This window comes from Epinephelus lanceolatus, chromosome 20, assembly GCF_041903045.1.
Source record: "Epinephelus lanceolatus isolate andai-2023 chromosome 20, ASM4190304v1, whole genome shotgun sequence".
NCBI classification, from domain to species: domain Eukaryota; kingdom Metazoa; phylum Chordata; class Actinopteri; order Perciformes; family Serranidae; genus Epinephelus; species Epinephelus lanceolatus.
This window is the reverse complement of record NC_135753.1, coordinates 30,038,649-30,051,807: the sequence shown is the minus strand read 5'-3', so window position 1 is coordinate 30,051,807 and position 13,159 is coordinate 30,038,649. Positions and strand designations below refer to the sequence as shown.

The window sequence follows — 13,159 nt, the reverse complement described above, 5'->3', positions numbered from 1 at the left end:
AGACCATAGTGCAAATTATCTTTTAGCTACTGTGGTTACGTTGTCTCTCCCTGCGGTGCACGTGTCATGTGATGTAAACACGGGTGAGCAAAGCTCATGCTTTCGCTGGTCTCGCGCAGGCTCGCACACGTGAGCGCGAAGCACAGAGAAGCAGTCAGAGCTACAGGCTACAGTGAGGCTAAAAACAGAGTTCATATGATTTTTTTTCTAAACAACTTTTTATGTCGCGGCTGCAGCACACTTGGATCACTACGGATGAGCAGTATGGAGATACTTTGTGGATTCAATTTTGTGTTCTTGGATGTTAGTCTGGGGCGCCGTCTACCATTAGGTGTGCTAGCTGCTCCACCCGCTGATCTCCGCAAGGGATGTGAGGACTCTAAAACTTCACCAGGGCCTCCATCGGCATATGGGTGAGTAGATAATGGCTAAATTTTCATTTTTGGGTGCACTATCCCTTTAATAGTGTGAGTTTTCAGCTGCACTGACCTGGGATCTCCAGCTCATTGCTGAGCGCATCTGCTTTAAATCCACTCAGCCAGGGCGAGTATTCCTTCAGGTTCCCGGGTTCCTTCTGAAATCCACGCATGGATGCTGCAAGCTCATCCACCTGCCGCACGAAGCTTTTGTCTTTCCTCTTCTCAAACAGCTTGCTGCCTTTAGATCCCAGCAGTTTCTCCACTTCTTTAGAAAATTTCTTAAAAAACAAAAAAGAAAATAGATTGAAAATTGCATTTTTGTAGAATATACATGCTTTTAGTGCAAAAGCTTACAAAGATCAAAGCAAACTACAAACTTTGATGAATTTGGTGCGAAACATTCCATGACTGCCCGTGCTACGATCCCCGAGTGAAGAGTACATCTCGTCAAACATGTTGCTCATCTGCTTCTTGTCAAAGCTCGGTTTTTCCAGTTCGTTTTTCACACTATCCCACCAATCCTGTGAAGACCAAATGGCAATAATCAATAACAAGTGGGTAGCAGCTTGGTTAATTTATGGTTGAACTTGCAACGTTGCAAGGTTTCATTACCTTAAAAAGCATCTCAGGGTTTGTGAGCTGCTGCAGCGCATCCACAAAGTTCTTCACAGGTCCTCCCTTATCCAGCATGCTCCTGAGTCTGTAGACACACACACACAGTATTGATAAGCAGACGCTTTTATATACTATTTTGTCTTTTTTTCTCTTTCATTGAAACAAAACATTAGGCATTTTACCTGCTGACATATTCCTGCTGCTGGTGGCCTGTAGCTGAGTCCTCAAACTGGTAACTCTCACTGCTGATCATAAGAGCATAAACCAGCGCTTGAGGGTAACTCTCCGCAATTTGCTCAATGCAGTGCTGCACAGCCACAGCTTCCGGCTTGTCCAACAGGGCGACCATTTGACTGATCCAACCAATGAGCATCCAGCAGGGAATTGACATCATCTGGGCATGGAAAGATATCACTGTCAGCATTTACAACAAAAGCCCATGTACACTACAGGATACTGCAACAAATCGCAGCCTCCTCAGCACAGGTCTGAAGTAGTGTTTAATTTCCGTAATTTAAAAATGTTGGTCTCAAACATCAGTCTGCAGCTTGGCAGATCTTTCGGCAGGTGACATATCATCTACCATATCCTGATGACAAAGTCAGCACAAATACTACATCGCTTTAGAGCTCTGATACGACATGAAACATGCAAATGTAACATATCCGTGGTTTGTTGAAACGTACAATGCCAAGATCTTCTTGTGGCAACTGGGCTTTAATACTCCCAGATTCCCTGTCTAGACTTTTCTCACCCAGGGATAACTCAGCTAGTAAAGCTTTCTAGAACCATCGCTGGAGACCATCACAAAACAAAGACCTGCTATAAATTAAAAGACAATTATAATTTGGATGACACTTTGATAAACAAATCTTTATGTAATAACATTACACCAGCCAAGAAAAGGGGTTAAAATCTTTTGCTAATGCAAAGTGGGAACAACTGTGTTTCTGTTTCCTCCTCCACCTCACCCCTGGACTGAACACACTAACCTCTTTCTTCATGAGGTCCAGTGTCTCAGAGGGGTACAACTCAATGATCTGCAGCAGACGTGGAAATTTGAGGCGAGCTTCCTCTGAATTCATCTTCAGTGCTTTCAACATGCTCTCCACTACATGAACAGGCAGCGCCATCAGGTCTGGGAATTGGCTTTCTGTAACAAACAACACAAAAACGTAGGAAATGACCGGCTGATACAGGAAGTGCACTTGTCAGATTCTTACCCAAAAATAACACTATACTGTTTATAGTAAGTTCTGCCTTTGATATCTCTGGTCGTATGAGGCCATTATGATCTGTGTGGTGAAGTACCTTTATTTGATCCAAAACCAGACATTTTGTATCATTTTATCTATAAACACTGACTGAATTAAAGCACCAGAAAAACTGCGACAATACAATATATGTTTCGATATAACCTTAAATATTCTGTGATAAAATTCTCGAAGCCATTCAGGTCATTATTTATCCTATGATGTTGCCAACCACTTATTTTTTAATAAGATTGTTTTACGGCATTTTCACTTTCATTAGATGAGTGGCAGAGGTGAGCATCAGGAGACACAGTGAGAGCGAAGGATAAAGGTCCTCAGCCAAACTTGAGCTGGAGACATCAAGTTAGATCCCGTGCATTAATACTGAGCGCCCTCTAAAGGCAGAGCACCATTATTTCAGTGTAAAAGGTGTTTAAAATAAAAATCCCCAGATTGCATTCTCCAGTAAACAGTGTTACTCTTAAAATGTAATTTATTACATATTACTAGTTACCTTCATTTGAAAGTAAAAAGTTACTTTTCAATATTACTCTCTGTGTGGTGTAATAAGTTTTTTACACTACTGCTTGTATTAATAATTGTGTGATGATATGGAATAATTAGATAGCCTTGACCTTTTAAAATAAATGAGCAACCTTGGACACAGGGATGGTCAGGCAGAGGAGCAAAGTCTGATAAATATGAGATATGGATCAATATTTGTGGACCAATGATATGAAACACAATAAAAAAAATGTGTTATATAAGTTAGCACAACAAACGGACAGCTACGGCAGCACTGGAGAGAGAGTTATGCAAAAGAATGGAAACACAGCCAAAATAATGGTTCAACAAAGACACACGATGAGTCCTATTACTCACCGGTATCACTCTGCTCCTCCTCTCGCAGTCGTTTGTCACAGAAGTTAGCCAAAGCCATGTATGTCTCAGTGATGCTGCTGCTTTCCACACAGTCCTGAGAATACGACTGGAGCTCCTCGTCAGCCTTTCTGGTGGCATCACACAGCAGCTTCAGTGCTTTTAACTGTAGCCCCATTTCCACTTTCTGCAAGGTAAAACAGTTTTTAGCAAATAAGTGCCTTCACCTCTCTCATTTACACTGTCTCTTTGTACATGCTGTTGTCATACTGTACATTTTATGTGTTACATATGTTTGAAAATAATACTAAAGAATATAAGTGGAGTACCGTTGGATTTTCATTGGGCCAAGCAGCTCCAGAGAGCTTTGCGACCTTCTCTGCTTTCCCAGCATCAATAGTTCCCAGGACCGAGGGGCTCTTGCCTACAGCTGTGGCCAGGATGTGGAAAGACGTACCCTGGAGTATCTTTTGGTATCTGAATACTTTAGCTGTGGCACTCTGACAGTCAGCCTGAAGGTCCTCTGCAGAGAGATAAGAGCTGACATGAAACATCTCAACAGGAAACAAGAGCAGCTGAAGTCACATCTCACATGTCATTTCAGATACACCTATTGGCCACAGTGACTCATAACTGTGGATCAGTTATTAATAGATAGATCATTTTTAATCACTTTTTTGCAATGACCTTATATTTAAAATGTGTGTTTTTCCTTTAAACATAACACAACTCATATAACTCTGACCAATCCATTTAAAAAGCTTCAAAAAAGTGTGCAATCCTGCTTGAAAACATGACGTACATACTTGGAATATCACCCAGCCCTAATGTGTTTAATCATTATAATGTTTTAAACTCCGATGCTTAAGTGCCAAAAGGCTTAAAGGTACACTGGAGATTTTTTTTTGACTACTAGAGGCACTTTAGAGCAGTGTTTTTGCTCATGAATCCCTGTTTTATTCACATTGTGCATGTAGAATTTGCCACAGGTTTCACACTATTCTGCTGATCGACACCAACACACATAGCAATGCATCAACAGAGGCAACGAAGAAGAATATTTCTAGCAAGCAAACATAAATGTGAATCCAATATGTGTGTTAGACCTCAAGTATACACAATGTGTTTTAGGACGCATTCACACTGGTGCTATTTGGTCCACTTTAAACGAACCCTGGTCCGCTTCTACGGATAGTTCAGTTTGTTTGTAGTGTTTGTAGTGTGAACGCGCATTTGAACACTGGTGCGGACCAAACGAGCGAACCCTGGTCCGCTTGAAAACTAGGGGTCTTGGTTCACTTGCAAGTGAACCCTGGTGTGGTTTGCTTACAGTGGGAAATGCGAACAGACTATCCAGCAGACCAAAGAGAGGAAATGAACTAAAGAGAGGAAGCGATGTAGAGCGCAGTGCATTTTGGGTAGAAAGAAAAAGCCAACAGCACAAACAGGGAGAAGCAGTTTTTAAATTGTTTAGTGAGAGGATCGCAGCACGCTGATTTAATCGGTCGATGGATCAGTATCGCATCAAGGTAAAAAAAACAAAAAACAAAAACTGCAACAGCAACATATTAGGGTCCGCAACTGAAGGGGATGGATTTCCGTTTTCGGTCCTGGCTAATCGATGAGCCGGATTTTTTTCTTCCTCATGCTTTTTTTCTTCCTGGTCAGTGGCAATACTGCCCCCAAACGAGCAGCTGCGTGATGTTGTCCAGGAGGTTTGGTCCGCTTTAAAAAGTGCAGTGTGAAAGGGAACTAAACTAAATGAATGTGTAAAATTTTTCAGCACTCCCTGCCCAATCGAACCGAGTCCCCCGGACTATCCTGGTGTGAATGCGCCTTTAGTCACTAACACTGACTGAACAGGGCACTAGGGGTGGGAATCACTTGAGCATCCACGATATGATATCACAATACGTAAGTCACAATACAATATTAATTATTGGGATTTTAAATATGTTGCGATATGCTGAGTATTGCGGTAAAATATGTTGCCATATATTGTAATTTATTACCTTTTTTCAACTGTAAATGATGTACCCAAAGGAAAACTTTGTCAACATCTGTTTTACCTAATAAGATAAAAGTTTTCCCCCTTTTAAAGATTTTTTTTTTTTTTGGCTTTATTAGATAGGACAGTGAACCCACAGCTGCTGCAGCAAGGACAACACCTTCATATGTGGGACACCTGCTCTACCCACTAAGCCACCAGGCGCCAGGCTCGCTATCATTTTCAATTGTTTAATCCCCAAAATCAAGTACAGGAGTTGTTTTCCCCGCTTACCCAGGAGTGGGATAATCTTCAGCATGGCACTGATTTGCTCCACAGGACCCTGCATGTGGCTGCGTTTATGGCTGTAGCGGCTGAAACTGTGGACCCAGCGCAGCAGCCAGCCTCTGTTTGTTTTGGCTTCTTTGTGAAGTTCCTTCAGCAGCTTGGTGGCCACGGGAAAGTTATTCTGAAAACAACATACGTGTCCTGAGGTGAGTTTGCGGTAAACACGTGACAGCACAAAAACAAAGTAGCATCCACAGTTGTTTCTTCACCTGCTTCCACGCGCTGTTGGCCATCTGTAGCTTCATGCTGAACTTGCAGTTATTTACTATTGTGTCAACGTCACCTGCTGCGTCTTCTGAATCGTCCACCTCCATAGTGTCACTGGGAATGTGGCCTCTCAGCTTTTCCCTGATCTTGTCCAAGAAGAAACATCTGAAACATAGAGATTAAATGTGACACTCTGTCAGCTGATAATTTAAAGAATTTGTAAGCAAAATATTACTTTTAAAAGCTTTCTTACCGAGACGTAATGATATCATCCCATAAATTCACTGGATCCGCTTGAGCATCAGGATACCGCTCAGTCCATAATCTGATGAGCCGCTTCAGGGAGCTCACAGACACTAATGAATGAAACAAACTTAAAGTTACTATATTTTCAGAGCGGGAAAAAATACTGTTTGCAGAGAAATAATTCTGTAATTCTAACAAAAAAAGGGAGCTGGGAATAACCCATTAACTCTTCATTCTATTATGATATTCACTGTTGTTTGAGTTTTAAAGACAATATCTCCACTCACCGTCTCCTTTAATGAAGAGCAGGAAGTCCTGGATTTCAGTCAAGGCCTGCACTGACTGCAGGATGGTCAGCCGACTTTGAGTCAACAGCGTATCCACACTAGAGTAATTCTAGAGGAGGCAGAGACATTGAGTTCATGCATGAGTCCAAATGCATTTCTGCATATTCTCTGCCAATTCATCACATATTTCTTTGCAGACTGTTTAAATTCTATCTACATCTTATTTCACAATATACTGTACAGTACATACATGCACTTTCTGCTTTAAGGAATGACTTAATAATGATCTCTGTCATTCTAAAACTCTGAGGTGACTTGTAACAGCAGACCTGCATAAAGAGCTGCATGGCATAGTTGGTGTAGTATTTTGCACGGTCATAGTCCTCCTGCAGGATGTAGAGCAAGCTGAGCTCTTGGCTGTAACGATTTTCCAGCAGCTTTTTGCGCTCCTCCACCTTCATGGCTTTGTCAATGAAGCTGAGAAGAGTTTGGTCCGTCTCACCCAGCTGCAGCTGCTTCAACATGCTGCGAATCATGTGTGGCAGGTACATTTCCTGACACAAACGAAAACAGATTCAAATGAGAAAAGCTTTACAACTCTGGTGCATAGACTTGATACCTACAAACTGGCATGATTTTAAGAATCCAGAGATTGTATGTTACATGTGAATTGTGCATTGCGTTATGACTAAAAGGACATCTTTATTTCCAGTGCTTTTATCATGCTGTAATATGCTACAGTATTATATTTTTCTGTCAAATCTAAGCTTCAATCACCATCACAGACAGTATTGTATTACTAAAGATGACTGAAGAGTCTGGGAGGGGAATTTGCATGCTATGGAGGGCTGAGATTAATTCATGTAGGTTTTCATTCCAAGCCATCACTGCACATTGATTAAGAGATGAAAGACGCCATTCTGCGTTGAATCAAAACCTGCAGTTTGTCAGCTCTTTCTGGCACATGACTGAGAATTCCTTAACTGTGAAAGGTCAGATCTAGTACCTGGTAGAGCGGATCCGACCACATCTTCTCAAGGTTGGGAGGGGAGTTTTCATCTATGTTCACAGTGGCGCAGTACTGAAGAGACTTCCACTCCGTCAGATGACCGTAGGCCTCCATTGCAGCTATGTCCCAGAAGTCCTTCTCAGACTCAGTCGGCTCCTCATCACTCCACTGCTCAGTGTTCAGCGCCTGCCGGTATAGAAGAGAGTGTGTGCAATCTTTAGACTACAGTGCAACACATACAGCCAGCAATCTGATAAAACTGCACCAATCCGTGTGCACTGACATGCTACTTAATCAATGTGCTAGATTCATTGTATACCTCATTGTAAAGCTTCACAGCTTCTGCAAAGTCAGTGTTGGCTTCAGCTTGAAGTGCGGCACAGGTAATCGACTTGGTCCCAACTTTACCGCTAAAGATGCCGCGCACAACGTCATAATCCTCCAAAGATCTGTAAAGCCTGGAGAACAGAGGAAACAAAGAGCACACTTAGTGCTACACCGAACAAAAGCAACAGAAACCATACAAAGGTGACTTATCTGTACATGCAATGCAGCTCCCGACAAAATGTGACAGAGGTAAGGTACATAAATGTAGTAATGAAACTGTCTCCAATGGAAGATGGAATTAAAAGATGAACTGGTGTTAAAACAGCATCGTTACATCAAAGAAATTAACTATGCCCTGTCTATCTAAGGAGAAAACAACTGCACCTTAACTCATAGTCTTATCACAATGTTGTCCTCATAAAGTAGACACATTGTGGTGTTACTCAGCTACAAGCCAACACTGACAGAATCCATATCAATGTAAACAACACTGCAATACCTTGCAAGGTGGATCCATTTATTGGTGTCTGGGGGGATTTCTTTGCGTCCTCTTGACCGCTTGGCAGGAGGCTCATTCTGGCCACCCCCTTGCAACAAGCCCTCTTCCAGCAGCAGGATGCCCGACGGCTGCTGGAGACTCATCAGGCAAGTGGAGCTGATGGCTCCTGGATCGAGCTGCTGCAGCTCCTTATTCTTGTGACACATGTCCTAACAACACAACCAGCAGTGTTAACTCAGATCATCAGCTTTCAGCCTTAAAGTTTATAGTTTTGAGATGTGACTTTATCAATCACGCTATAAGATAACAAGGCATCAACAGCATATTGGAGCACTGCATGGCAAAGTTAATTTCTGGCTACTTGATTTGCTAACAGCATGATTTCACTACAGTTGGACTAAAAATCTGTCTTGCATTCTTACAGGTGTGTAAGACTCATGGTGTGTTATTCAAAAATATTATAGGGAACAGAGAATTATGGAGGAGACAAATTGGAATATTAATATAAGATCCTTCTCACATAAATTCAGTGTTTGACTTTGGATGTAAATGCAGTGAGTATAATTAATACAGGTATTACTTTCATTCTGAATGCCATCACATTTTTATTCAGATTAAAGACTTTCCAAGCAGAGTTTCAAGTTTCTGAAGGTCATACCTGCACGCATGCTATAAATGGAGGGAAGCAGAGTGTGCTCTTGCTCAGGAATGTGTTCATGTTGCATCGCAGCTCCTCTTTAATCCTCCCGCTCTCCCCTCTTGGTTTATGTGTTTCCATTTCTTGGAGGATTCCAGCAAACAGGGAGCTGAACAGCTGTTTGGCTAAAATTGGATCTCTCTAAATGAACATATAGGAAAAAAAAGTTTTTTTGCAGGGGTACATGTCTTGTCTGTATGCATTCACATTAAAAGGACATGGAGTGCAGTGTCAGTCTCACCTGCGCGAGTGCTTGAAGAGGGGCGATGAGGCTGCTGTGTGGAATCTGGATGTCTGGAAAGTCTCCCACTCTGTAGTTACGATAGAGAGTCACCTGAGCCTCTTTACGCAGCCTTTGATCAGCTTTTTCTTCCTGTGGGACACCCAACAGAACCACTGATAGTTAGACACACTACCAGTTTGGAGAAGTTAGAGACAGTAAGCACTGGACAGTGATCAGTCTCAAAACCTTTTTTGTGCTGCTATCCAGTGTTTTGGAAATTAATTGCAGAATGAATGTGGATCAGCATATTTGTTGCTGCATAATGTTGTTGTACCTTTTTCTGTCTTTGTTGTTGGATCTCTTTCTGTGCATAATTCAAGCTGACTTTCTCCTGATCCTTGAGGAATCTGCGTCTCAATCTTAGGATGTTATTACGCTGCTCGTTTTCTGCTGTTGACACACAGACACAAAATATGCTCATACCAAAAGAATTACAATTATGTAGAAGTATTTAAGTGAAACCAAAACACGTAAAAACAAATAAATAATAACAGATTATAAAACAATCGGTTCAAGCTTTTTGGGGCTGTCGCTTGCCTTTATTTTTATTTCAGTTTCTGAGCTCAAACAAGTATGTTGGCGTACACTTTTTACAGTTAAAAAGTGGACAGAAAGCAGCTCACCACTTTTGAAATTTTAAGCCCATCGACTATTTGGACACAATGTACCAGCAGATCAAAGCTGTACATTTTGATATGAAGCTTCACTTTTGGTGCTATAATCATGTAATCTGTTATAATTCTGACAATATGCAACAGTGCATCTCAGATAACGTTCCTCTTTCAGCATTTTTAGAAGGCAGGCTTTCATAGAAAGATGTAAAGGGACTTTGACGACCAATCCGCCCTTGTTCAGATAGCAAACTAGTTATAACTGCAGAAACCTTCACCCAATATTTCTCTTTTGGAACATACCTATATGACATATTTAACCAGGTGGGTATTTCCGTCTCAGAGACTAACCTCTAGTGCGCCTATCCACTTCATCGGTTGATGCAGTGAGGCGCCTTAGGCCAAAGCCTTCTCCTACTGGTCTCCTCGCCATTTGCCTCTCTGCTTTCTTATCAAACGCCAATAATGAGGAGAGAGACTCAGAGCCAAGTGTGTACTCTGCTAGTGTATCCACACTGCTGCCCGTCAGCCAGTTATATGCTGTACGTCGACCTGGGGGAAAAAAACATCAAAGGTAAATTTACCTGAAAATTTTCTGACTGCAAAACTGCAGGTACAGCTCACGCTTCTGTATTTACGACTGCTTCAACAACAGGATATGGAATTAAAGATGCACCTGCTGTTTGGGTTTGGCTGAACTCTAATGAAGTCTGAGTGGCTCGGAGTTTCCCCTTCATGCTTCCAGACTGCATCGCTGCCACGCTCTCTGGGCCTTGAGAGCTTTGGGTTTCAACAAACATGGGAGTCATCACTGTGCTCCTGAAGCGCCAGTTGGAATCAATCACATAGTCCTAGAGAGTGGAGACATTTTATTTATACATCAGGCTCACTGATAACAAACAAATAAAAACTCACTCAAGCCTGCTCACTTTTAACGGACCCAGAGAGAAGTACAACTGACCTGGAAGGTACACTCTGACAGTGGATACTCAAACATGTTTCGTTTGAAGTCAGGACTCTGACTGGTCATTTCCAGCAGCAGATTGGTAGCCAAGCTTAAGAAACACTTTTCTATTTGACAGGAGTACAGAGAACGAAGCACTGTCAACATTCGCTCCAGGGTTGCTGCAGGAAGGCGCTTCTCCTGACTCCAGAAGTTGCGAACATAAAGCCTGAACACAGAATAGACAATTTTTTTTCAGTCAGATCACACTTTCCTGCATAATTTAAGAAAGGATGAAATAAAGAAAAGCAAGTGAGAAATGGTGGGTACGTACTGAAGGCCTTGGTTTTCTTCAGACAGTCCCTGAAGTAGTGCTTCTTTGGCTGCGTTCAAAACCTCTAATGAGGTGTTGTCTTCCATGCTCTCTGCATCACTGGAACAATAAAAAACACAGTATATCATTAATATCAGATGAATAACAAGTTTACCTGTCCCTACACATGCATAATGCAGTCCAGTGGCCATAAAAACTATGCTGAAGAATGTGTACTGTTTGCTAGTCTAGCTATTCAGACTTTATTTTGCCCCACATTGACTTCTAGTTACAATTACGCAGTCACCTTCCTTGGGTCAGATCAGAAAAAGTGATAGGTGGTGGCATTTACCAAGACACACAAGTGTGAAATTGTTTGAGAGCAGAAGCCTAAAGGGCTCACAGTACCTGTAGTTGTCCTGAATCCACATGAGGATGTCATACATCCTCTCTCTGCACACCGGTGATGGATGGGACACGAACGCTGTTACAGCTCCCAGGAACTCCTGAAGCTCAACTGGAGACAGGTGGGCAAGAATCTTGTGGATGATATCCAGACACACTCTTTGCCTTGCTTCATCCCTGCGGGAACAGAAGAGCAATATGCAGAGACATGGTTGTAACACAAATATGAAGCATATGCAAATGTGTCACTCGTCTGCGTAAGTGACATCACCGCTTTAAACAATCTGCAGCTATCTGCTTGTATGTGAAAAAACATGTCAGGAGATTTAATGCCAGATCTTTCGAGAACAAACTACAATGCAGTGTACAGGCTGGCAGGTTAAGTCAGTCTTTTCAGTGATGGTCTCATCTGTTCGCGCAAAGTCACACAACAATTCATAAATGTCTCTTTTTTGTTGAGATCTCTGAACCAAAGACAATAAAGATCCAGATCATGGAGAAGACTATGGTTAGTACTTACCTGTGGCTCATCATCTGAACAAAGCCTGTGGTCTTCAGATGCAGAAAGATGTCTGGGATGACATCGGCACGGCTCAGCACGCACTCCAAACAGTTAGTCTTTAAGATGCCGTGCAGCTTTGGCAGGAGGGAGAACACGTGGTTGACAAACCTAAAGCATTTTAAATAAAGATGTAGTTACAATAACACATAAGACTGGTTAGCAAATTACTTAATTTCCATGCCTAGGATCAGATAAAGGGCAATTTACACACAGTAAATTTCAATTTCGATTTATATTACAGGAGACAGCATAAATAAAACGAAGCAGAACTAGAGACTCACCCATCCATAAATGGAGGGAAGTGTTTTGACACTTTGTTCAAGCAAATAATGAACTTGTCATCCATCTCTTTTTTCTTCAGATTAGTGATCTTACTCGCAGCGAGACTGAGAAGTTCTTGACGATGCTGAGAATAATGAAAGTTTGCATGTGATATATGTCACAAGTTTAAAAAGGAAAAACAAGAGTATCCCTGATAACAGATAACATTTGAAGTGCTCCCTATCATCAAGACTTAATCTAAGCATTAAATTATGAAAATAAATTCTCTTTTCCATGTGTGATCTTTCTTGCTAAGGTGCTCTGAGCTCTCCTCAGACATTAACATGAATGAAGTGTAACTGTAATTTAACCAGTTCCCATACATTGTCCTCAGTCATATTCTTCAGGACGAGGCCGATAATTTCAGCAGCAGCTGCGTAGACGTCTTTGTACCTTACGAAGGAAACGTTGTTGGTGAGAGACTGCATGTACCTGGAAAAAAAACCACAACATAGAAATGATTAAAAACACTTTCCAAGATGGCAGCATGTGAGCTACAACACACGCTGAGGCGGAATCCAAATGTGCGGACTTCACCGCACTTGCAGACTCGCAGACTTTGCAGGCATGTTCCTGGGATCTTCTTTTGTAACTTACAGGCCTACCCAATTTATTCAGTCATAGCTTGGTCCTTATTTGAATGTCTGCTGTCTGTATGTTTCACAGAAATTAATTTTGTTCACTCAAAAACAACCCTACACGTGTGACATATATCTTGTTATCTGCAGGGACAGATGAGCAGACAGAATATGACAGCAGTTACAATGATTGTAGTTGTCGCTTAAACATTTCCATGGCAACAAGTAAAACAGTCTCGAGGGCTGTCTCTCAGCAGCTTGCGGTCTCTGCCCTAGCAGACTTTACAAGATGAAGGGGAACCCGTCACACCACAGTCCACAAGGGCTCAGTCTGCAAGTCCAGAGGGTGGACATTTGGTGCAGCCTGAAT

General features: G+C 41.9%; 1 protein-coding gene across 2 annotated transcripts in view; it reads right to left on the bottom strand.

The window, feature by feature from the left end:
• Positions 1-13,159, bottom strand: part of prkdc (protein kinase, DNA-activated, catalytic subunit) — a 40,595-nt gene that overhangs the window by 5,822 nt on the left and 21,614 nt on the right. For both annotated transcript variants that reach the window (XM_033638983.2, XM_033638982.2), the window contains 26 exons: positions 12,535-12,643; positions 12,172-12,296; positions 11,849-11,998; positions 11,332-11,505; positions 10,945-11,043; positions 10,629-10,839; positions 10,344-10,518; positions 10,019-10,219; positions 9,331-9,446; positions 9,015-9,146; positions 8,735-8,914; positions 8,077-8,285; positions 7,570-7,708; positions 7,248-7,436; positions 6,571-6,795; positions 6,242-6,350; positions 5,962-6,064; positions 5,711-5,873; positions 5,448-5,622; positions 3,496-3,689; positions 3,170-3,353; positions 2,027-2,187; positions 1,217-1,428; positions 1,032-1,119; positions 797-940; positions 490-697 (listed from right to left, as the gene is read on the bottom strand). In XM_033638983.2, the coding sequence (XP_033494874.2) occupies positions 490-697; positions 797-940; positions 1,032-1,119; positions 1,217-1,428; positions 2,027-2,187; positions 3,170-3,353; positions 3,496-3,689; positions 5,448-5,622; positions 5,711-5,873; positions 5,962-6,064; positions 6,242-6,350; positions 6,571-6,795; positions 7,248-7,436; positions 7,570-7,708; positions 8,077-8,285; positions 8,735-8,914; positions 9,015-9,146; positions 9,331-9,446; positions 10,019-10,219; positions 10,344-10,518; positions 10,629-10,839; positions 10,945-11,043; positions 11,332-11,505; positions 11,849-11,998; positions 12,172-12,296; positions 12,535-12,643 (4,175 nt within the window). The remainder of the gene's footprint in view (positions 1-489; positions 698-796; positions 941-1,031; positions 1,120-1,216; positions 1,429-2,026; positions 2,188-3,169; positions 3,354-3,495; positions 3,690-5,447; positions 5,623-5,710; positions 5,874-5,961; positions 6,065-6,241; positions 6,351-6,570; positions 6,796-7,247; positions 7,437-7,569; positions 7,709-8,076; positions 8,286-8,734; positions 8,915-9,014; positions 9,147-9,330; positions 9,447-10,018; positions 10,220-10,343; positions 10,519-10,628; positions 10,840-10,944; positions 11,044-11,331; positions 11,506-11,848; positions 11,999-12,171; positions 12,297-12,534; positions 12,644-13,159) is intronic.